Genomic DNA, 25,588 nt, shown 5'->3' on the forward strand with positions numbered 1-25,588 from the left:
TTGAAATTAAGGAATCACAATACTTATCCTGCAAAATTGTTGGGATTAACTAAGATAGTATATGTAAGTGAAAAATTCCCAACAAATGTTAGGTCATGTAATATAAACCATTCAGCTGTGTTTTGGTTAAGAGGCAGCAGAGCTAAAGAGCTGTTTCATGATACAGAAGGACAATTGGTAAAATCATGAAATAACTTACTTGATATTTCAAATGAACAGATGATTGCTCTTTTGCAATAGGCATTTCACTCATACATTGTTTACAGGTCACTGGAGATGGTAAAGGAAACTATACTTGCATTTCATAAGTATGTTTACTTTTTACAAGCTTCGTATTTGGTGTCTGCTTGCCAATTTTTTATTTTCTACGTGGCATCTACAGTACAAATAACTCTCATAAGCACTTGTAAGATATATTAAGCTTCTTCTTCAAGGAGCTTTGTAACACTAGTAGGAAAATATGACCAAAAAAGCCTAGAACAAGGTGGACTGGGTGGGTAGATGGCTGGTTGGATGCATGGATGGATGGATGGATGGATGGGAAGTCCCTCTGTCTGTCTAACTGGTTCATCGATAGCCTTTCCAAAGGAATACAGCCTTAAAGAAATTTTCTCTCTTCCCTTTTTTGGTTGGGCCCCTGGATTATTACATTGGGCTGTCTGTAGCTTTATAGTTCTGAGTAGGTGGAGATCAGCACAAGCTTTTCAAGAACTCCTTAGAGCAATAACTTGTAATATCTGCTTAAAGACCAAATGTAAAGATACTAAAAACTATTTCCAGAGTAGTCAAAAGCTGGCCTTAAAGAATCATCCAAAGAAATACATTCCAAGGAATTATTTCTCCTAAATCAAGCAAAACCCATCCTGTGCAGGAAGTGAACAATAAAATAATCGTTTCTGCATACCTGAAGTCCATCTAAGTCTGCTGAATAAAGGAACCAATAATACTTGTACCTTCCATAAGGTGCCAAAGGGAGAAGCAGAGAAATAACCTTTGTTGAATGCTTACCATAGGCTTTTTATGGTGAAATCTTACTTAATCTTTAAACAGATCCTGTGAGGTCAGTGTTCCACCCCATTTTTCAGATGAGGAAGCAGACTCAGAAAATTGAAGTAACTAGCTAAAACCACTCGGTGAATACCTGGCAGAGCTGATTCAAGTCCAGTCACCTTTCACTTCTAAAGGGGCTGTAAGAAGTTTAATTCATTTGCCACTTCCTCTTTCTCCAAAGAACAAGTTAATATAAAGGAAAATATACCTAAGGCCCTTCGGTGGTTAGATATCACTGAGAATGACCATTCATGGCCGCCTGCTTGTTTCTAAGAGTTGGTGGTGGCTGTGCAGGATGCTCAGGAGGGCCTGCCCAGTGCTACCCTGTTGACCACTCCATCGTGGAGAAATAAGCAGGTCTTCCAGAGACCCTTGGCATGTGCAAATGTGTTAGAGAAGTCAGGTTTTATTTCCTCATCTGGCACAAAGAAACCCTTCCTAACTTCCCCAGGAGGACACTGGGAGGATATGGATGGGTGGGAAGCAAAGGAATTGTTTCAATGGCAGTCCTTGCAGGAGGTCAAGACTGGGCTGGGACTGTTTTCAATAAGAGTCATTGTGTTCATGGTCCAGAGTCCAGCAGGAATTTTTTATTTGTTTGCTTTTATTTTGTTATTAGATACCTGGAATGCCTGGGGCAGCTCTGTGCCAAACACAAGAAGAATGAAAGCCCAGGACTTCCCTTGGGTCACCAGCTTCCTTGAGCTTGGATTAAGAGTAAAATCTTCCCGAAGATAGAAGTTTGGGAATTTCCCATTGACTCACATTTCAGAAAAAGCTTGTACTTAATCCTCAGAGCTCAGAGCGAGCCGGGGTGAGTTCAGGAGACACAGGGACAGGACACTTCGCTGAGAACCGAACCAGTGACCACCTGGCTTCCAGTAAGTACTGCTTGACGTGACTGGTTGGGGTTCTCAAGACTGTGCTGATCTGGAAGCTTAACCGAACAAAATCACTGTTACGGGCTCTCTCTTCATAACCTTCTTGGGCTGCACAGAGGGAAATAGGACCTCTTGGTATCACATTCATCAGATTTCATTACAATGAACAGATTAGGCAATAAGACTGGATGCTGTCTCCTGAACAAGATCAAAGAGTTAAGTCTGAAAGGCTGTTTTATTTGGGGGCAATGACAAGAAATGAAAGCCAAACTCTGAACAGATTTAATTCTTTTTTCTCAGGTGAAAGGAAGAGCAAAGTAGTTCAGACACCAGCTCTCAAGTTAGGACACTGCTTCTAACTTCTAACTTCTGCTTCTTTTTAGTTATGTGATCAAAGGCAAATTACTTAATCTTTCTGGTAACAGTTTCTTATCTGTAAAATGGGTACTGTATCGCTGTAAGAATAATGTAAACCTTATAGTATTGTTATATCTCATTGCTATGTTGAGTCTCACTAGATTTCATATATGTAATATATAATATTAAAACTTTGCTTACATTATATAAGCAAAATTTATATAATAGATTTCATATGTATGAATATAGTAGATTTCATATATATGTGTACATATACTGAATTTCATAAAAATTGATATAGATCATAGGCAATATATATTATGTGAAATCCAGAATATGTATACATATATATGAAATCCTTTATATACACATATATATCTGAAATCTATTACACAGATTTTGTTTAGAAGTGCTTGGAATGTATGAAGTACTCAATACATGCTAGTCATTATGAAACAATCATAGAATCATAGACTCTCCGAACTGAACATGACCCAGCAAGTCACACTTGTCAGGCACCTATAAAATGCTCTTCGCCATATTATTTCAGGTGATGCTGACAGCAATCCTATGAGGGTGGTGATATTACCACTTCCATTTTATAGATGAAGGAACACAGGTGTAGAGAGGTGCGATAATGTACCCAAGATCACCTGTCATAACTGATGGAGATGAATCTGGATTCCAGAGTTAATACTCTAAAACTGCCGTCTCATTTTACAGTGGGTAAAAAAATACCACCATTTAAAAAAAGCAGGAAGAGTGGTCCCTACAAGAGACTTTGGGGCCCTTCACAGACATTGGAAGGCCAGAAACGTCCTCCAGAGCTCTCCTTGCCGCCCACGGTGTGCAGGGAGCATGAATGTGGGTGGGAGCGTGGAGCGGCGTGGGGCTCTGCACAAGTCACCTCGCTCGTTTTGCGTAAAATGAGCTGTCTCCCAGGACATTTCTGCGACACCAAAGCAGTCATGTGAGCAAACACATTTTACAAACCGTAAAGGCTTAACAAAGAATTATTCTATCAAGAAAAAGAATGATTTGGGGCTTTTAAACAAAGAGAGCTTGCAGTAAAAACACTGCTTTAAAATATGTTCCCCTCAAAGCGGTGGGGGTGGTGGTGGGATGAATTGGGCGATTGGGATTGACATGTATCCTCTGATGTGTATAAAATGGATGACTAATAAGGACCTGCTGTATAAAGAATAAATAAAATAAAATTCAAATATTAAAAAAGAAAAAGTTCCCCTCAGCTAGTCTCTCCTGCACAGTCCTGCAATCTCACCTTTGAACTCCATCGCTCACTAGGCTAAATGCCCTGTGGGAAAGGTGGTCAAGTCCCACATGCAGGGATGAGGGGAAAGGCGATGGGCTGAGAACCACTGGCCCCCAGTTCTGCTTCAGGCAGTGAAATCCCTACAACTGGAAAGAACCGCAGGGATCTAAAGCAAAACCTCAGGGGTAAATTTTTTTTAATGTCCATGGTTGGCAAATTTTTAGGTGGGTTCTATTCCTTTTCCTTGTACAGAAATGCTCTTCCAGGGAACAGAAGGCTTTGGTCTCAGTGGCCTGGTGCCTTCACCAAGTATTACAGCCCATGGCACAGAGCTAAGCATGGCCCTTACGCCAGGGGAGGGCTGAGGGCACCAGAGATCCTACATATGCCTTAAGGTCCCCCAGGGACCTGTTTGTTACTTCACTTGTTATCTGTTTGTTATTTGTTCAAATAATCACTATCGTTATTATACAGAGATACCTCAACAGAGAAAACCATTTTTTAGTTAGGGAATGTGTGAGTTGTAGGTCCAGGAAAACCCCACTTGTCTTCAGAGGGTTCCCATGTGCCTTTCACAAATCACCAAAAGTATGCTTTGAGATCTTGCAGTCTTAACCTTAAGACTTTCATCTCTGTTTACTATATATATGTACACAAATAGTATATGTATACATGTATATAGTATACTATATGCGCATGTATATATATATATATATATACATATGCACACACACACACTATAGTATAGTATATGTATATTGTATACTATATGCAATATACATATATATTTCAGGAATTTCCTTTGAGTCATTTATGCCCTGGGAGGAGTGAGTGGGTTTATGCTGGAGAACGGGAGACCTCAGGAGAGGAGGAATGACATCATGCCAACTGCATGGTAAAGAGCCCTTTGCCTCTTCCCATTTCCTGGGACTGCCCTGGGACTGCCCTAGCACAGCCCTGTTCAGTGTTTCCTCCTATTCTGAGAGTGTGATTCAAGGTAAAACTTGGTCACCAATACATTCCCGTTTCAGAGATCTCACCTGCCCCGTGGTCTCTTACCCTGTGGGCTTCCTCTCCTTGCAGGGCCCCGTGTCAATCATGGGATTGCCAGTAGATCTGTGCAGGAAAGGACTTGACCTCTAGAGTCAGTTTGACCATGTCAGCCTCAGCCCCCAGTGCTGGGCAGCCCTGGGAACGGGGCACACAGGCAGTGGAGGCAGTTTACGGATAGGGGTATGCCCTGGTCCTTGCTCTGAGGTTTCCCTCTAGAGAAAATGAGTTCCTGGCATGGAGGAGGGCTTATCTTAGGCTTCTTTTTGGCCAGAAATGCTTTCTCAGCTGCTGTTCATCCATAGCATGCTGCCCTCTGCCCTGTTCTCGTCTCTGTTCCTTGGTGGTGTTGCTATCCCCAGGGGCTGTCTTGTCAGAGCCACTTATGAAGCAGGAGCAGAGGAAGTCCAGGGAAGATGCTCCTTTGGTCATCCTAGCAACGCCTCCACAGAACGGGCACTTGGTGAACACAGGCTGCTTGGGTGGGTCCTCATCACCATGGCTACTATCAACCTCAAGGGCAGAATGGGGAGAGGGGAGACGATAAGCCATCTGACCAACGTTGGGAGCACCATCCTGACGCTTGGTGATTGAGTGGCTAAGCCTATACCTTTGTTTGGGGACTAACGCTTAACACTTCTTTTTGACAGGTGAGAACAGTCAGCCATAATGGAACCCAAACCTCGGAAGAGTTCAGGTACCCAAGGGACATATTCTCGGAAGGAAAAAACTCTATTGAAAATAATGATCCATTCCCGTCAAACTAACCAGGATACAGAAGATGGTTTTAGTAAGGATAATGGGTGGCACTTCTGCGACAATTATTCTTGGTGTGGAGAACGTAGCGGAGGCTATTAGATTCAGCTGATTATTTTGTAAGCGCTCACTTATCTAGAAACTCGGCATTTTCTGATTTTCGTGGACCAAATGTTCCATTTGTTGCTGGGAGATGGTACTAACAGCAAACTATAGCCCAGAAAAGACTGGAGAATATTTCCTTAATTTTATGTGAAATTCTCACTTGGAGACACTGCCAAAATTGTTATCAGGGCTTATTATGAGGATAGGTCAAGGGGTATTATTCAGATGCCTCGCTGTAGTTGATCAGTCAGAAGTTTAGGATGAACTAACTTAAAAATCAAACTATCTGATTCAATTCCAAAATGAGTACTTTCGAATATTTATTCAAAGCACCTATTATTAGTAAGTCACCGTGCTTCGTATTGCAGAGGATGTACAGGTTAATTAAGAATAGTCATTCTCTCAATGAGTTTGTAATTTCATTGGGATATTAAGATAAACACATTCCAGTAGCTGTATTGGGAAGTTAACATAGGCACATACGATCAGGCTATGATAGGTAAGTGCAAAATTCTGTAGAGTCTGAAGGGAAAAAAAGCACACGCGTCATTGAGCTGGCCCCTAAAGGCTGTATAGGGTTTTAAAAGAGATTGGGAAAGAGAGCACATCTCAGCAGAAAGGGATGGCATGACCGAAAGCAGTGAAGTGGGTTCGAGGCAGGTTGTGTTCAAGGAGAATGTAGCTGTAAAATAGGAAGGACGGGGGGAGAACAGGAAAGTGGTGCTATATGGTGCCGGATATTGACCTCATATAACCGGCAACGCTTGAAGCATTTCAGCACGGAAGTGGTGTCATCAGATTTGCTTTTTGGATTGCTCATATTTTTAGAAAAATAGCTTTATTGTGGTATAATTGACATACAATCAACTGCACATATTTAAAATGAACAACTTGATAAGGTTGTGTGTACGTGCCTGGGAAACAATCACCACAGCGGGATAGTAATCACAGGCATCACTCCCAAAAGTCTTCTTGTGCCTGTTTATAATCCTTCCCTCCAGCACCCAATCCCACTCCCCGTTGTTCTGCTTTCTGTCACTCTAAGTTCGTTTGCATTTACTAGAGTTCATACAAATGGAATCATACTGTATGAACTCTTGTCTGGTTTCTTTCACTCAACATAATTCTTTTGAGATTCATCTATGTTGTTACCTATATCAAGAGTTTTTGGTTTAGATAGTCAATTGAATTATTTATTTATTTATTTATTTATTTTTGCTGTGTTGGGTCTTCGTTTCTGTGCGAGGGCTTTCTCTAGTTGTGGCAAGCGGGGGCCACTCTTCATCACGGTGCGCCGGCCTCTTCACTATCGCAGCCTCTCTTGTTGCGGAGTACAGGTTCCAGACGTGCAGGCTCAGTAGTTGTGGCTCACGGGCCCAGTTGCTCCGCGGCATGTGGGATCTTCCCAGACCAGGGCTCGAACCCGTGTCCCCTGCATTAGCAGGCAGATTCTCAACCACTGCGCCACCTGGGAAGCCCCGTCAATTGAATTTTTATGTCTTAAATAGTCAGACAAAAATTTCACATATTTATCCTTGCAGTTACCACTTCAGCATTCTTCATTCATTTGTATAAATTCAGATTTCCATCTGGCATCATTTCTTCCACCTGAAGGATTTCCTTTAACTTTTCTTCTAATGCAGGCCTCCTGATGCTGAATTCTTTCAGCTTTTGCATGTCTGAAAATGTCTTGAAACTGCCTTCGTTTTTGAAAGATATGTTTGCTGCCTATAGAATTCTAAAATGACACTATTTTCCTTTCAGTACTTTAAATACGTTGTTCCACTGGGTTTTGATGTTGTTGTTTTGCTTGCGTTGTTTCTGATGAGAAATCTAATGTCACTCTTATTTTTTCTTCTGTATGCATTATCTCTTTTTTCCCTCTGACAGTTTTTAAGGTTTTTCTTTATCACTGATTTTGAGCAATTTGGCTATGATGTTCCTTGTTAGAGTTTTCTTCCTATATTTTGTGTTTGGGGTGCCTGACCTGCTGAGATTTCTGAGATAGTTTTCTTTAAATTTGTAAAATTTTCAGCATTATTTTGTCAAATATTTTTTTCTGTCTCCCTCCCCCACTTCAGGGAATCCAGTGACCTGAAACTTGAAATTGTCCCACGATGCACCAGTGCTCTTTTGTGTTTGGGGTTCTTTTTTCACTCTCCATTTGTTTTAGTCCCATTAATCCCATCCAGTGTTGTTGTTGTTTTTCTGAGACATTGTGGTTTTCATCTCTAGAAGTTCACTTTGGATCTTTCTTATATCTTCTATATCTCTAACTTCCTGAATGTATAAAATACAGTTGATAATAACTGTTTTAATGAACTTCTCTGTTAATTCTAACATCTGTGTCAGTTCTAGGCCAGTTTTGAAGGATTGATGATTATCCACATTATGGCTCATGCTTTCCTGTCTCTTTGCATGCCAGCTAACTTTTGATTGGTTGCCAGACCTTGCAAATTTTACCTTGTTGGGTGCTGGATATTTTTGTATTTCTATGAATCTTGAACTTTTTTCTGGGATGCAGTTAACTTCCTTGGAAACAATTTGATCCTTTTAAGACTTGCTCTTATGATTTGTTAGGTCTGGAGCAGTCCTCAGCCCAGAGCTAATTATTGCCCACTACTGAGGCAAGACCTTCCTGAGTACTCTACCCAGTCCCCCATCAATGATCATTTTTGCCAGTTTGGCTGGACAGAACTGGCACTTTTTCTGGCCCAGTGAGCACTGGGCACTCTTCCCTCTAACTTTTTCTGATGGTTCATTCTCTGGCCTTGGGTAGTTTCCCCCACACACGTATACTGATCAGTATTCTTGAATACTTGAGGGGGACCCTGTGACTGTCTCTGGGATTCTCCCTCTGTGCGGCTCTTCTCTCTGTCCTATGAGCTCTAGCTGCCTTGATCTCCCTGAACTCTCAGCTCTGTTTCCTCCGCTCAGGGGTCCATCTGGGCCCACCTCAGTTCCCCTTTCCTGTGCTGTGGACTGGAAACTCCGCCAAGGAAATTGTAGGGCTCACCAAGTTTGTTTCCTATCTCTTAGGGATCCATGACTTTTATTGCCTATGACCAGTGTCCTGAAAACAACTAATTTATATATTCTGTATTTTTTGTGTGTTTCAGACAGGAGAGTAAATCCAGTTCCTGTTATTTCATCTTTGCCCAAAGTACAAAATTGGCCAGATTTGGCATTTACTCTCAGGGCTATGTCGAGGATGGTTTTGAAGATGCCAAGAATGGAATTAGAGAGTCAATCTAGACAGTTACTAAAGCAGTATAGTGAAAAACGTATGCAGGCCTTGAATTCATGTGACTTTAATGTATTGAAATGTATGAAGGTCTTGACGGCAGTGGTGATAGAACAGAGAGATAGGGGTGGATCCAGGAAGTAAAATGGACATGACTGATGACTGACTGGACAGAAGGGTGATGGAAGGGTGAAAGTTTAAGAGGACTCTAAGTGTTCTAGGAGGGGAGGCTAGATAGATGTTGGTGCCACCAAGTGATCTAGGGCACCTGAGAGAAAAGGATGAGAGAAGGAAGTTTATGGGAAATCGAGGTGGAGATGTTCAGGGCCAAAAATGATCTATCCAAGGGTGAAAATACTGAGATTTTGTCCTAGAAGTTCCCCTAGAGACTGAATTTTGCTGATCACATCCCTGGTATGGTGTTTAGCATGTTTCTCTGTTTTCTGTATTTCCTACAAATTGGATCTAGAGGGTTGATGAGGTTGTTTCAGTGTTTTTTGGTCAAGGCTAATCCATGGATGGTGTTGTCCATTGCTTTTAAAATAAATGCAAACTGTCCCATGGTCTAGTGTCTACCAGGTGCTGCAGGATTCGTCTGCAGCCTCATCTTATACCACTCTTCCTCTCTTACTCACTCTGTTCTCTTACTCCACTCTGTCTCCTACTGGGGAGAAGCCTCTCGGTAGCTCTAGGGAACCACTCTGAAGAGGTAGGGGGAAACCAGCTTATGCATGACTTTTGGCTAGAAAATACATTCAGTCAAGAATACATCTCAGTAGGGCTTCCCTGGTGCCGCAGTGGTTGAGAGTCCGCCTGCCGATGCACGGGACACGGGTTCGTGCCCCGGTCCGGGAAGATCCCACATGCCGCGGAGCGGCTGGGCCCGTGAGCCACGGCCGCTGGGCCTGCGTGTCCGGAGCCTGTGCTCCGCAATGGGAGAGGCCATAACAGTGAGAGGCCCGTGTACCGCAAAAAGAAAAAAAAAAAAAAAGAATACATCTCAGTAAAAGATTGCTGTTAGTCACAAAGAACAGATACCTCAAGTTAATGATTTTAGTGCTCATCTATGTACGGGAAGTTGCAAGGATTTGGATTCATTAAAATTCTTCCTGAAATACCTCTGACTATCTATGGGGACTGTTTTTCTAGATCACAGAGTGCCGCATCCTGCTTTTCATCCTGAATTCCTCTCAGGGTGCACTGTCGGTCAGGGACTGCAGTGGCTACGATGCTCTTGGCTTTCCTTTATTTTTCACCTCCATTTTACAAATGAGGAAACTGAAATTTAGTGATTCAAGGTGTTCTGTAAGTATTTGTTCAGTAAATAAATCTGTGAATTTGTCCAAAGCCACACAACCATTAAATAAAGGAGCTAAAACTTTTTGCTTTTGTCTCCTTCTGTTTTTCTCTTTCCTTTTTTCTTCCTTTGTGGGAAGAACGGGGGCAGCAGGCAGAGCTGCTGCAGAAGGAGGAGAGGCAGGGAAGGTGAGGACGGCTGGCTGAGAATTACTGGATACGAGCATAATGTCTCCATCAGCTGTAGTACCTAATCTTCATTCTGTTTTCACTTAATAAAGCAGTGCTAATTCTTTAGTAAAGGCTGTCTTTTACCAAACCATGGATGAACTAGAACTATAGCCTGGATGTAAAAGCAAAACCAAGGTCTTCTTTTTAAAATAAATTTTATTTTAGCAACATTAATTTTTTCTAGATAAGGAAAGTAGTACATATTTCTTGCAGACCTTTTCAAAAATATAGAAAAAATCAAAACTGCCTATACATGTCCATCCTTACAGAGAAGCAATTAACATTTCGGAAAGCTCCTATTTAACCACTTTCCCACCTTATTTTCAATAGCAGGTGGTTTTGCTTTTGTTTGGTAAGTCCAAGGTCAAGGCAGAATTACCTTGCTGCTGCGGCTGGTGGTTCAACAGGAAGGGAGACAAATCTTTGCTCACATCTAGAGAGCCACCGGCATCCGGAGAGCCAGACAGGTGTGAGCTGAATTAAAGAGCTTCTAAATGTCATCTGAACAAAGGTCCCGACAGTGGATGAATAAGAATCACACACTTGGTCCTGGGTTTTTTGTTCTCCTGGCCTATTATAGATGTGTTTTTCCATAACTGAATAATGTGAAGACCTTTCCAGCAGTAAACAGTGTTCTCCAATTGAAGCAGTTCTTCTCAGAAATTTATAGGGAACAGACTGACTCCTGTTCACTTTCTTTTATTAGGCAAACAATTTACATTATATTATGAAAATGAAGTCTGCAAACAAGATTACTTTATTAAATCACCACCTCCTCAGCTTTTCTTCTCTGCAGTAAGTATTCACAAAGATTTAACAGGCCTCCCACCAGCCTCATGAGCATTTTTAAAATCCTTTCTCTTCCTTTGAGATTTAACTGAGATGCAAAATGTTTTCATTTTTCAGACCTCTTGGAAAAAGCGGCTTTTCATCCTGTCAAAGAGTGGGGAAAAGGGCTTTAGTCTTTCCTATTACAAAGACCATCATCACCGAGGTTCTATTGAAATTGATCAGTGCGTATCCAATCAAGAAAATGTTTATAATAACAAATACTAACGTGTTGCCTGCAAAATAGAAAAAAGATTAGAAAACGTTAATTTGTGGAACTAAGAGTCCAACTGAAATAGGAATTCTGAATTAAGTTTTAGGCTGAACAAAGTATTTTCAATCAGTGATAAACCAGATCTAAACTTATTTTCTAAAACTATTGGACAATTTTCAAAGTATTGATCAAACAGATCTCAAGTTTTATTCAATTTGAAACTTAATAAAAACCATTAGTCAATTTCTTCCTAATTTTGTATTTGCATCTGTTTAATACTTTATATCTATATCTAACAGAAGTTCCAGTATAGCAGTCGGCATCAGTAACCATGAAAAAATGCAATCTGTACAGAAGATGTTTAACTGCCATCATGACGAAGTGATGTCGATCAGGGCCACTAACAGGGAATACTTCCTCATTGGCTATGACAGGTAAGTAGTACGATAACACAGGGTGTCTCCTGTATGCAAAATAAAAAACAAACAAAAACATTTTAAACCAGTACACAATAAACATGCCTTGACTAGAAACCCATGGCCACAACCTTAAACACCATCTTGGCAGTCTTTATTATGTGTTAAAATACCTTGACAAATCACAGTATTCATTTCCTAGGGCTGCCATAGCCATGTACCACAAACTGGGTGGCTTAGAACAACAGAAATTTGTTGTCTCACTGTCCTGGAGACTAGGAGTCTGAAATCAAGGTGTCGTAGGCCATGGTTCCTCTGAAGGTTCTAGAGAAGATCTGTTCCAGGCCTCTCTCCTAACTTCTGGTAGTTCCTTGGTTTGTGGCAGCAAACCTCCAGTCTTTACATGGCAATCTCCCTATGTGCACGTCTCTACGTCCAAATTTCTCCTTTTTATAAAGACTCTAGTCATATTGGATTGGGACGCCCTTCTCCAGTCTGACCTCATCTTAACTAATCACGTCTGCAACAACCTGACCTGACTTCCAAATAAGGTCACATTCTGAGGTACTGAGGATTGGGATTTCAACATGTGAATTTAGGCGGGGGACACAATTCAACCCATGACTGTCACCATCACCACAGATACATTTTATGTACAAGAAACCAATACACTAACATCTACCCAAGGTACATATATTGGGGAGTGGCTATGCTCGTCCCTGAAGGAGTCTTCAGTTTTTAAGAGGGGCTCCTGGTGTTAGCGAAGATGGCAAATGGATTCTTTGTGGATGATTACCTGCTTGACAGAGAGGCTAAAGTTGGAGAAGGCAGCTGTACGGAGGCGACAAATGCTCAAGCCCAAGTGTCCATATGAAGACATTTGATCTGCTGCAGATCAATCCCCAGGCGAAAGCCTTCCTTTACAATTGTCTCGGGAGTCAATAGAAAGAAGGTGTGATCTATATACATTTGCTCAAATACCTCCTTAAATACATGCACTCCCTAAAGGGAGGCACACCTAAATAGCTACACCAAATGGCGCTGACAGGTTAAGGGGCCACTTAAGAACACAAAAGAAATCCGTTTCAAAGTCAAAAGCTCCAAACCCTGTGATTATACTGTTACTTTCCACTTTTCTTCCCATTTCTCTGAGCTTTGCTCACAGAGGTGGCACGAGGGTTAATTCTGGTGTGTTAGCATGGAGGTGGTAAGGATCCAAGGAGGGGGGGTGCATTTAAGCCACTCAAGAAAAAGATCCTGGGGCTTCCCCGGTGGCGCGGTGGTTGGGAGTCCGCCTGCCGAGGCAGGGGACGCGGGTTCGTGCCCCGGTCCGGGAGGATCCCACATGCCGCGGAGCCGCTGGGCCCGTGAGCCATGGCCGCTAAGCCTGCGCGTCCGGAGCCTGTGCTCCGCAACGGGAGAGGCCACAGCAGTGAGAGGCCCGCGTACAGCGAAAAAAAAAAAGAAAAAGATCCTTATTTCCCTGGTACCTACCCCATTGCCTGTCCAATCTTAATAAAAGAATCCTCCTCCGGTTCAAAATGAGCGCAGGCGCCGTTGTTGCCGCATGCCGGAAAGTTTATTCCTATCAACAGGGAGAAGATTAAAGACTGGGTCTCTTTCTTGTCATCACTCTGCCGGAATACGAAAGCAGCACGCCAGAATACAGGGGTAACTATTTCACTGATAAAATAGCGGGTCACCCGAACAAAGCCCTCTTTCACAAGGAAACAATGTGAGCTATTTTTTTTCCCCTCCTTAGCAACTGGCATTAATACAAGGAATAAATAAGTGAGAAAATGTACATCCTTGTTATTTTTATGACTAACAATAGAAAAAAATTCTTTTGTGTTTTGCAAGAGAGCTAAAATACAGACACTTCAAATTTTCATTATTGGAGTAGGAGGAGTGGCATTTTTTAATAGTAGCTGAAACTACAGTATTTTCCATCATTGTTATTCAAGGTACATAACAGCTACCTTTGGAATGACTGAGTCCAGGGTGGTTTCTAAAAAACATGCTTTTTACCTATCTTATATTTTCAATATAAGGTTTTTTTGATGTAAGTGCCAGAAATTTTAAGTTGTTTATTTACTTCATAAGAACCTTTGCTAATTTACCTAAGTCCTTTCTTAGGACAGACCTTTATAAATGAAACTTTGGCCTCTAGGTATCGTTTTGACATTGTTTCTAGATTGTTCCATGCTTACAACAAAAGCAGAGGCCAAGGAGAAGGGAAAGCAAAGTGTGTCTACAAGTACTCAAATGATTAGAGTGAAGGAGTGGGGTACAGAGGGACACAGCTTTGAAAAGACAGGTTGAGGGAAACTTAGAGCATCTCTGAAGGCCAGGCTGGGAGTCCTCAAGGGTTTTGGAACAGGAGAGACACAAGACCAGCTCTTGTCTAAACGGGAGAATGCTGGCCAGCAGTATAAATGTTAGTGGTCAAAGATTGGAAGCAGAGAGCCCCATGACCAGGATGTTGCTTCATTCTAGACAAGAGATCAAGCATGCCCTGATTCCAATATTCCTTTTTGATAAGCAGGAGAAACCCTCATTTGGTGATAGAAGGCCCTCTTCAGACCCCATCCATCTCCTTGGTTCTTCCTGCACACTGGAGGCTGTCAGCACGACCACAGCAAGAAAAAGTCTTCCAGACATGGTAATCGGACTTACCTCTCTTAGGACGCCCTGCCTGGGAGCCAGCTGATGCTTCAAAAGTCAATGTATCTGGGGCTTCCCTGGTGGCGCAGTGGTTGAGAGTCCGCCTGCCGATGCAGGGGACACAGGTTCGTGCCCCGGTTCGGGAAGATCCCACATGCCGCGGAGTGGCTAGGCCCGTGAGCCATGGCCGCTGAGCCTGTGCATCCAGAGCCTGTGCTCCGCAATGGGAGAGGCCACAACAGTGAGAGGCCCGCATACAGCAAAAAAAAAAAAAAAAAAAGTCAATGTATTTGACATCTTCCTCAAAGCCTAATCCACCAAAGAATGATTCTTAGTCCTAGGATCTATCGTATATTTAGTCTGTTTCCCCTACCATCACGAGCCTTACTGCTTGCCCTGCCTACATCTAAATGTATTCATTCATTTTGGATGCTCTTTGATATGCATCCAGGTACATCGGGTATGTTGGGTGGAGATCCCCCCAGCTAAACAAAAGCCTGGATGGTAGCCTTTTCCCTCCTTCCACCAACAGGGCAAAGATTACTTCTGTAAAAAAAAATTCCCCGAACACCACTTGACCATCTGTACTCCTGAGGCAAAATCAGAGTTCTTATTATTTCCTATATTTACCCAGATCAGTCTTGCTTCTCCGTGTGTGTGTGTGACTTCATTTCTAATGAAGTCCATTGGAGGAAAAAAATAATAATGCATTTGCCCCTTGAAAATGATTTGTAATTGTGCTTTCAGCTCTCTTGGATTTGCAATCTTCCCAATTCTGGATATTATTAATGAACAGGCTGAGTGGTTTTTTTCTTCTGCCATGGATGCTATTTTGTCCCTTAGAGATGTAACCACTGACTTTGCCTTTTCCCTGGGTACCAGGCACATCTTAATAGGGCATAGCCTCCTGTTTTATCTAGCTGGAAGCTCTCCAACTATTTTAAAAGCCTTATGTAGCATATCAAATGCACCAGGCCAAACACTTCATTTGGTACTTGTAGGAAAGGTGGTAGGAAATGGGGTTGAGAAAGATAACTCTTTTCAGTAAATGCCTCTCTAGCTTTTCACTCCTGTACCCCTTCTCCCTAGAGATAATATTATTGGTCATTTTGCCTTTTCATACTATGTATTCCAATCCAGTGATTTTCCAATCAGCTTCAGTTAAGAGAACCACCTACCTTGTTGGGAGTTGTTGTTGCTGTTTCTAAAATAAAATGGGAACCCTTCCTCATCCCAGACTCAGCATGACCTGGCTTCATGAATTTGGAGCTAGAAAAACGGACACAACTCAAATACATCTTTTTTTTTTTTTTAATCACTTTCTTTCAAGGACTTCCTAGAGAACATCCAGGGTTTTTTCAACACCACCACCACCCCCCCCCCCCCCCCCCCCCCGCTTGCTCTAAGGCATTGTACTTGGAAGAATTGAATTGTACTTATAACAATTTTCCTGCCAGGCAAAGCAGCTACTTTGTACTGTCCTGTATCTATTAGAGAGGGAAGCAGTAATTGGTTGAACCTAGATCACCTTGAAGCCTACAATTCATACTATCACATGATTGATGCTACAAAATTGCATTGCTATGGAAACAGTAGAATTATATAAGCAGAACACAAAAGAGGAACACTGAGCGGAAAGGGAAAAGATGCAGTGCCTTGACCCTGGGCTAATTAGCTTCTCAGATGGCACTGAATGAAAACTAGAAAAAGAGGAGGGTGGAGGATTCAGTGGCGGAGATTAGAACACCACCCACCGGAGAGAATTACTTGTTCTGAGTTACAGGACCCAATAATAGAGAAAAACCTGAAAGATGGGCTTATATTTTTATATCAGTGGTGACCCAGACTCAAGAAGCAAGTTCAAGTTGTGTGGGCTTCTAGATGTAACCTTGGAAGATCCTCGGATGTTCTCAACCCAATTAATCGATTATGCCTTCTCCAGAAAACATGTGGCTTAATTCTGTCTCTTGCAAAGACAAAGAAAAAGCATTAACTCTGTCTTCATCTCTTTATTCAGCATTTAATAGAAAAAAGGTCTTCAGGACTCAGAGAAGCTCATCTACCGCATGTCTTGTCAGAGACCGCTCAGGATACAGAAGAAGAGAGTCATTATATTAATCCTCGAAGTATTCTTTTAGAGGTAACCCCTTCTGTTTACTAATCATTTACTCCTTCTACAAATATTTACTGAGCCCCTGCCAGGCACTGTTTCTGAGGCATTAAGCTGGTTTCAGAATCAGACACAGGTGATGTGCTCACAGTGTTGACACTTTAATAGGAACCAACCATGATACGAGACAGAAAGGGCTCCACGCTGAAGAGAGATGCTCGTAAAATGCTCAGAGGGCATGGGGGTGGTAGGCGGGGAAGCTGACTTCCAGACAGAGGCCAGGGAAAGTTCCATGGAATGACATTTGACCTTACATGATAGGCAAAATTTGGACTTGAGGGATTGATCTGGGGAGTCTTTCTGCATTCTAGGAAGAGATAATAATAATATGAGCAGAAACAACAATACCCTTGGGTGATAAATTGTGTGGCATATACCAACCGGTCTATTGATCATTTGGAATTCCCTACTGAGTGCCTTCTGTGTGCGAATCCTGTACTGTGCTAGGCATGGTGGCTACCGGAAAGGACCTGATATCACGCCTGCCCTCAGTGCTCACAGTCTTACCAGTTACCACCTGACGATGCTCCACCAGAGGCATGGTCAAAGAGCTCTGGAAGCAAACAACAAGGTCCTACTGTATAGCACAGGGAACCATATTCAATATCCTGTGATATACCAAAATGGAAAAGAATATGAAAAAGAATGTGTGTGTGTGTGTGTGTGTGTGTGTGTGTGTGTATACACACACACACACACACATATACATATATATTGGGTTGGCCAAAAAGTTCATTTGGGTTTTTCTATAACAGCTTATGGAAAACCCAAACGAAATTTTTGGCCAACCCAATATATATATATATGTATATATATATATAGCTGAATCACTTTGCTGTACAGTAGAAATTAACACAACATTGTAAATCAACTGCACTTCAATAAAATAATACTTTTTTTAAAAAAATAAAAGAGCTCTGGAAGCAATAGAAGTAAAGACAGATTTTCTGTCTCCACTGGAGTCAGGGAGGGCTTCAAGACACAAAATGGCATTTGACAACATATATGATGAATAGTTCAGTTGAGCTCTAACCCAGCGTGAGTGGCATATTAGGGGAAAAAAACCCACAGCAACCAGAAAAAAGAGCCAGACCATAATGGGTCTTGAATGCCAAGTTGATTTCATGCTGCAGGCAGGACAAGGGGCAATGGTGGCTTCTCAGTTAGGAAGGGGCAAAACCGAATTCTCTTCTAGTACTATTAACCCAGCAGCTATATTCAAGGTGGACAGTAGAGAGAAGAGAATGGAAATGGGAAGTAGGAAGGCAAAATTGGGGGGAGGGGGGCAGCATTTCCCAAACTGGGTTTTTCTATAAGATGGTGACGTGTTCATACATAAGAAGCATTCTGAGGTGAAATAAGTTCTGGAGACACCAAATCAAAGTAAGTTACACAAGCTTCTTCACTGAAGAAGTCTCAGAACCTTTTTAGTATGCAGTGGGGCATACTGTACAGCAGTATGAACGCACAGCATTCCCCAAGCTCATTTGACCACAGGACCCCGCTTTTCATGCCAGTGCTCTCTGGGACATGGTGACGGCGACTAGTCTTTCATGACGGTCCAACCAACCAGCCAGGTGGTACTGAGCGCTAGCTGTATGCCCGGCGTTTGCTAGGTACTTTACGAGATGCAAAGTCTAGTAAGGCAGATAAAACTAAGCTGGAAGACCACCACAAAAATTGAGTACAACACCGTGTCGTAGAAGTTCAGAGAAGGGAGAGGTTGGCAGTGGCTGAGGTGATCGGAGGGGGCTATGGGACCTCAAGCCAGGCCTGAATACAGCTTCATTAGACAAAAGAGAAAAGGGGAAGAAAACTGCATGAAATGGGCACTAGAAGAACACCGTTTGTAGGGGCGTAGTGGGAGGGCTGGCTTGACTGGAAAGAAGTGTTCCAGTGATGGTTCATGGTTAATTTGTTAGGTAGGCAATCGGAAGCCCTTAGGGTTTTTGAGAAACCATTGCCCCAAATGACTTAGTTCCAACAGGCTAGTGGAGAATCCCCAGAGGACAGTATTTTCTAGAATCCTTACAGCCCCTTGAAGTAACTTGACTGCCTGTGAGCAGAGTAGCCCGAGGCCAGCTCTGCACTATGTCGGAGCCTTTGACCCACTCAGGTGTCGTGATTCTATAATAGTATCGGTTGGGCAAAAGAGTTCATGTCATCAAGTGCCTAGTGATGAAAAGAACAACGGACAGCAATTTACTCCAATAGGACACTTGTATCAGGAACGTGGGGAATCCTAGAGAAGAAAGCAGATTTGGAGTCTGCCAGAAGCTTTACTGGTTCATTCCCCCAGAATGAGCACCACTGTTCATCCAACGGTAGACATACCGTTTCAGGGACCAGAGCCGTCAGGTAGTGGGTGACAAGGTACCTGGCTTATTGATAGACTCACATCCTTACGTCTCTGCCTCTTGTCTATAGTTGGATAATGAACCCATTGAACCCATTGGACCTGGTAGTCCAGACCAGGTCTCCAAGGCAGTTGAGGGTCATTACATGTCCATGAAATCCTGGTAAGTAAAACTGCCGTACCTTAAAATTTGATCTTAGCTAATGTCCTGTTCTAGAACAGTTGCTGCAGATCATTTAAATAGTTGATATAATAATACAAAAGCATTACCACAGACCAAGCTCAACACGCCATTCAGTCATCTCAAAACAAGTGAACGTGAGAATGGTTTCTCTACCCATAGAAAACCATTAGTGACATCCTGGGGACATTTTCTGTCTCCCGGGGCAGTTCTTTTCTATTTTGCATTTACGTCTCTCACACGCTCACTTTGTCTCTCCAAACCCTCCCAGTGTAAAGGGCTATTTTGGTCCCATGTCCATTTTTAGAAGGAAAGTTTCTTGGATTTGGTTCTAACTGTAGCTGGGATTCTGATGGTTGGACATACTTCAAAACCTTGTTAGTTTTCACATGGCTGTTAGATACTTAAATCTGATTCACACACCACGGAAAGCTGTAAATAGATAATGCTGAAAAAGGGTTTGTGTTAACTTCTTGTACTCTAGTGTTTCCGAAGAGTCGTCCCATAAGTCTGCTGATGGCAAAGAGGAATCCCAGACCCTGGCAGATATCCTGAATGGGGAGCTTCACCCACAAGAACAAGGCTCAGGAACAGGCTCTTGTCTTTCACCTGCCAATACGGAAGCACAGATCACGAATGACGAAAAGGGGTCGGCCTCACTAAGTGTTGTGCAATTGTCTATACTAATCAAGTAAAGTTCTCATTTCTCAAATTTTATGGGTCCGTAGAGCAAGGCAGGCTTCCATTTGTACTCAGAATTCACATTTTAATCTCCAACTCAGCCAAGAATCTGTCCAGCTTGCCCTTCTCACTGATACAGTAACCAAGGACAGTGAATACCAGAGTTGGAAGTGCAGCGAGCAGTCCCCTGGGCTGTGAGTGGCATTTTCAAATACTTTAAAAAATTCTGTTCTTTCAGGTTCTGGAACCTTGGATCACCCTGACCTGGGTTGTATATCACCCAGATTTTACTATTAAAATGACAGGCATGCAAGTCACATGAGGTTTGGTTGTAGACTAGGCTGGAGAACTTTCAGGTTTTAAATGATGCCAAGAACATGTGATGAGATCGTTCTCAACTTTAACTCTTTTCAGTGTCTCCTTCTGTGGAGAAGTGTGCAAACTGACATGATATATAATGAACTTCGTCCATTTTTTACTCCTTTTCCATTGTCTACCATCGCTACCACATCCCAAGGGGGTGGAGGAGGGCATTAACGAGTAACTTAAATTCTTATCCTTCTGCAAATGTTTTGGACAATCTTTAATGGCATAACACCATCTCAGGTGTCGGAAGCCAAAGTCCATTCAGAAGGTACAGTTCAGAGCCAGAGAGGGTTGCCTGACTTTTACAAATGTCTTGTAGTAACATCCCCGATGAAATCCAAGTGGAGAAGCTGAACGTGTTCCTTTATCCTCCTGACATCATAAACCATCTTGCTCTCAGAGAAGCTGCAGGACGGATATGGTAGGTAGGAGATTTGAGGGTTACTGATTATAAATGGGGTTGGATGGTATGAAGACAGTCATTATATCCTGAAACACTGTATGTGGCAAAACTGCCTGGAGAACTCGGACTCTCGTGCTGCTGTTGTCACAAAACGTCTTTGATTGAGGCGGAAATAAGGATACTGTTGTATAGGAGGGACAGCTGGGAGATAGGTGGGTATAGGAGGACCCAAAAGTCCAGGAGGACTAAATTTCTGATTTTTTGAAAGTGAGGAAAAGTGGGCAGGAATACGTATCGTCCAAGGAAATCATTGCCAAACAACGAGCAGTGAGTATTTCATGAATGAAGTCAGTGAGGTCAACAAGAATCTAAGGTCTAAAAGAAAATGGCATACCAGGGTCGAAGACTTCTAGACATCAGGTAAAAACCTGCTGGTCAGGGACTCAGACACAGAAGATTGTGTGGCAGAGAATTTTCTTACAATGATCACTGTTTGTTTGACTGTACATTCTTTTAAAGACCTTGTAATTCATTTTGATGGAAGATTACCTTTTTAGAATAGAAGAAAGCTTGTTAATGTAAACATCACACATCAATTATAAGTTCTGTAAGAGGGCAGGAACCACAACCTGCCATTTTTCCAAACTTCCCACAATCTAAGGCTCAAAACATATTTGACGGAAACTATGGACTCCTCTACACCTGAGCTTGCTCATCTAATAATTCATCTATTTTTGCATGACATATTCACTGTGTGCTCACTTTAAATACTGGGTTTTTCCGTATCGTCTTACGGAAAAACCGGAACGAACTTTTTGGCCAACCCAGTACGTAACATCTTCTGTTTATGGGGTTATAAAAAAACATTTTTTTTAAGGTGGTTCCATACTTCTGGGGTCTCAAAGCCGTTGAAAAAGACAGCTGCATAAACAAGTAAATATAAAATGCATTTGATCCGAGTATACAATAAGCGAGGGGCTCAGACAATGCAGTAGAAGTCCAGAGGCAGAAGAGATTAATTAAGGTAAAGGAAGGGTAATGTAGGAGGGCTTTGGAAAGGCAGTGTCATTGGAGTTGGAGTTTGGAGGAAGACTCAGGCTCCAAGAGTAATGATAGAGGAAAGAATATTCCAAACAGAAAAAGAGAGTTCGACTACTTCAGATGTAGCGCAATATAGCTAAAGAAGCTAGTAATAGTAGTGGTAGAATAGAGTGAGGAGCCCCATCTGTATCTCCATCTGTGCCCCGCACTCCCAGCAAGCACCGTCTCACTCTTGCGTTGGATGCTGTACCCCCATTGCAGTGTGGCTCAGTGGGATGGCCCCCCGCACCTGGGATGCTTATTTTTTCACGGAGATCACCTTTTCGCCGTGAATGACCTGAAGCCCCAGAGCCTGGAGGAGGTTTCCTTGTTTCTCAGCCGGTCCATCGAGAGGGAGGTGAGTCCTGCTGATTGGCCCTGGTCAGGGCAAGAGGGAACAAGATCAAGGTCTTGGATGGTGTCTGAACAGTGCTGTGCTCTGAAGACAAATGAGACTCTGCAAGCCGCAGCCACCATATGTAAATAAGAGAATAAGTGTAAATAACACTTCATAAGATACTTCTAAATAACAAGAATGTTATTTTAGGACCCTTTTAAAATTCTTTTGTATCAGGTAGTATTTGGAGGGAGCACTGGGCTAGGAGACTGAACGGCTGGGTTCAAGACCTCAGATGCAGCATGACATGGCAAAAAAGAGCTTGCAGTGGAATCAGGCAGGCTCAGTGTTTACATCCAACCTCCTTCAACCAAATGGTGCCTCAATCTTCTCTTCTGTAAAATTAGGGATAATGATAATGCTAGTTATTGGAGAATTAAAGGAGATAATATATAACATGCTTACAACAGTGACGGGCACATATTAGGTGCTCAGTATGGTTACTATTACTTCTTCTGCTATCGGCAGAAGAAGAGATCAGAAGATCTCTCAAAGTTCTTCCAGCTCTGAGAGTTTATGATTAAATATGTCTTATCTCTTCTGCATCACACAATAACTTTGTTGGTTAGACAAATTGTACTACCCCTACTATCTAAATGGGAAAACTTAGTAAGAATTAGGGAGTTGTCTAAGATACATAAATAGTTAGTGTTAGAGCAAAAGGACTCATTCATTCCTTCATTCCTTCACTCACTCACCATTTATTGAACATCTATTGTATGCTGTATTCTCTGCTAGGTCCTAGAGCCACAAAAATGGCCTCGGCCTGAGCTCAAGGAGCTTACAGATTAGTGGATAAAGCAGGTATATTATGTGCTAGTTACAGGTGCAGTATGTGCCTTGAGATACGAACAGAGGATCATGGCATCACAGAGGAAGAATGAAGTTAATCTATTTGAGGGAGGCCAGAAAGGTGTCTCAGAGAAGGGGATGCTTGACTTGGGTTTTGAAGACTAGGGTAGGGGTTTGTGTGGTGGCAAAGGGAAGCTTTCAGGAGTCCAGCCCAACGCTCTAGTAACTGTAATATATTTCCTCTGCCAAAGACCCATGCTGCGGCCAAGTGTTCAATATAATCTTCTGAAAGTTACCAAACAATATGCTTATCCAGAGACCTAGGCATCAGCTCTGAAGCCAAGAAAAGGGTTTTTGCCTGGGAGCAGATCCAGGAGGAACTCCACCTGGGTGTTGCTGGCTGCAGTTTATCAAGACTGCCTTCTAGATTGTGGAGTCACTTGCATAAGAGGGACTGACAGCATTTCTTTTGGGCTCATTCTGCCTGACCCCCTTTCTCCTAGATGCTATTGAGAAATACATGTGTTCACCAATATGATTATTTGAAGATCAAAAAACTCCCCAACTTGCCCACCCCTACCATTCCTGATCTATTTCTTTATGTTAAAAACAAATATCCAGTCCTTTTTAAAATTCAAATAGCTGGTCCCTGAAAGGAAAAAGGATAGTGGAAGATGGGAAGATAAGAACGAAAGGAGGGGCAGTCAAAGGCCTCTAATGTTTTACAGCAGCTGAACCAAGCAGATGTACTTTCCATCCTTGAGAATGAAGTTGACAGAAATGGGAATTTGGGGTGAGCGTGGGTAGGGACAGGAAGGGGAGAGAATGTGAGATTTTAAAAGGAGGGGGAGGAGATGTGCATGGGAAAGGGGAGGAGATGCTAGATTGCAGGAGAAACACATAGAACTTCAGTCTCCTCCCAATTTTGTCAGGGGCTGGTCCTGTCTGGTGGTCTTATTTGGATTCTCTTGTTTCAAGAGGCTTTTTGTTTCCTGATACAAATGGGCCCATCTGGAGAGGACTGATGTACTCTGGAATCTGCCCTAAGGGCTCAGGCCAGTGGAGGCCAGAGAATAAAAATCCATCTTCCACATTAATATATCAATATAAGTCATCCTGGTTTTTTCCGGCCCAGATTTTCCTCACAACCAGCTTCAAAGGGTGTGAATGAGGACAGACTGACACTGAGAACCAACAGTCCTAAAGATAGTCTTTAGTCATTTAATGTTCTTCTTTCTTGTGTTTTAGAAAGTAAAACTCACCATCGCTCGGATCCCAAATTCAGAGAAATTCCACGCAATAGCCTGTACATGCCACTTACCAGACCAAGGTATTAAACCTTCTAAACTGGATACGTCTGTACTGGAGAGGACACTGGAGAGGAGTCTAGCCATTAAAAAGGGTCAGCAGAAAGGATCTGGAGAGTAACGTGCTGGGGCCCACTGCCGACAAGCGAGGATGGGCCCCAGACTCTGTGCTGAGCTCTGCCCCTCACCGCTGTGTGATAGCAGGCAGTCAGCACAGCTCTCTGAATTTCTCCATCTGCATCTTAACAATGGGAATAACCATCCCATCTCTGGCTATTGCGTCAGGGATGTTGAGAGGCCCAAGTGGGATGATAACTATGGAACACAGTGAAAATGTAAGGCCTTATTATCTCAGACTTTGTCCCAAACACCACAGACTGAGATTGGGTAAGTTTCTCATCTAAAAGGTGCTGTGTGTTCTGTGAGGTCATGGTCCACACAGTCTCTTCTTTGTTAGGGAATGGACAGTTGGAAACACTCATTTCGGGAAGCCAAGATTCCCGAGAGAGATGTGGTACCGTATCAGCCTTCCCAGACACCTCCCGCTATTCATCACATGCAGAATGCTAAGACACAGTGACTTCTTGGATTCAACGATCATCTTGTTTTCTTAAAGACCAAGGAACAATTTTAGAAGTCGAAGCAATTTTAAGGTTATATCCAGCAAAGTTTGCTTGCCCTACAAGTAATAAGGGAACTGCTTAGCACTTCTAAGTTTGAAAGTTCTTAACTAATTGATGCATTAACTCATTGATCCTAAAAGGCCGAAAGGATCAAGTCTTTTTTCATAAATAAGACAACAAATTCAGAGAACTAAAGGATGAATCAAGGATGGGGGAACGGTAGAGCAAAAGAGGCCTTCGGAAAATAGATCTTACTGTGTTGCCATTTCACACGGGAAGAAATCAAGGCCTCAGACATTTAATGATGTATTTTCTTCATGGCTCCTGGTTTCATAGCTATTTAGTGGCAGAACCAAGAATCTAAAACCAGCTCTGAGAAACAGATGTCCTGATCTTCACTTTGTATTTGGATTTAGATTTGAAAAGACCTTCAACACACAGACGAGACACTCAAATATAGTTCATTTTCTGTTATCTAGATTGTACACAAAAGTATTAAAAAATTTTCATTTGCATGCCCTATTGGACCTACTGTTTCTTTTTCTTTTTTTTTTTTTTTTTGGTAAAGCTAGATTGGAGTTAAGACTCTACTTTTTTCCACTTTTATTGAGATATAATTGACATATAACATTGTATTAGTTTAAGGTATACTGTATAATGATTTTATATGTGTATATTGACCTACTGTTTCTACTTCTAGAAATTTATCCTACAGAAACACTCACACAAATACACAAAGATATCCGTAACAACAACAACAAAAATCCTTTGGGAATTGCTTAATTATGATGACATCATATAATTGAACATTCTGCAGATGTTCAAAGTTTTACATGAATGATTAGGAAAGATGTTCACAATATCTTA

At 42.2% G+C, this 25,588-nt stretch overlaps 1 protein-coding gene across 4 annotated transcripts in view; it reads left to right on the plus strand.

The window, feature by feature from the left end:
• Positions 1 to 25,243, plus strand: part of PLEKHS1 (pleckstrin homology domain containing S1) — a 39,709-nt gene extending 14,466 nt beyond the window's left edge. Inside the window, exons 3-16 of one of the 4 annotated variants that reach the window (XM_032609319.1) lie at positions 267 to 308; positions 1,670 to 1,931; positions 5,262 to 5,308; positions 10,950 to 11,038; positions 11,150 to 11,256; positions 11,585 to 11,719; positions 13,297 to 13,372; positions 14,247 to 14,363; positions 16,383 to 16,505; positions 18,963 to 19,054; positions 19,557 to 19,763; positions 20,439 to 20,540; positions 21,825 to 21,960; positions 24,040 to 25,243. In XM_032609319.1, the coding sequence (XP_032465210.1) occupies positions 5,281 to 5,308; positions 10,950 to 11,038; positions 11,150 to 11,256; positions 11,585 to 11,719; positions 13,297 to 13,372; positions 14,247 to 14,363; positions 16,383 to 16,505; positions 18,963 to 19,054; positions 19,557 to 19,763; positions 20,439 to 20,540; positions 21,825 to 21,960; positions 24,040 to 24,219 (1,392 nt within the window). In that variant the 5' untranslated portion in view covers positions 267 to 308; positions 1,670 to 1,931; positions 5,262 to 5,280 and the 3' untranslated portion in view covers positions 24,220 to 25,243. Of the gene's footprint in view, positions 1 to 266; positions 309 to 1,669; positions 1,932 to 5,261; positions 5,309 to 5,332; positions 5,402 to 10,949; positions 11,039 to 11,149; positions 11,257 to 11,584; positions 11,720 to 13,296; positions 13,373 to 14,246; positions 14,364 to 16,382; positions 16,506 to 18,962; positions 19,055 to 19,556; positions 19,764 to 20,438; positions 20,541 to 21,824; positions 21,961 to 24,039 lie in introns of those variants that run through there. The other 3 variants (XM_032609321.1, XM_032609318.1, XM_032609320.1) reach the window with 3 other exon arrangements.
• The last annotated feature ends 345 nt before the right edge of the window (positions 25,244 to 25,588 follow it).

Source organism: Phocoena sinus, chromosome 16, assembly GCF_008692025.1.
Source record: "Phocoena sinus isolate mPhoSin1 chromosome 16, mPhoSin1.pri, whole genome shotgun sequence".
Lineage (NCBI taxonomy): Eukaryota > Metazoa > Chordata > Mammalia > Artiodactyla > Phocoenidae > Phocoena > Phocoena sinus.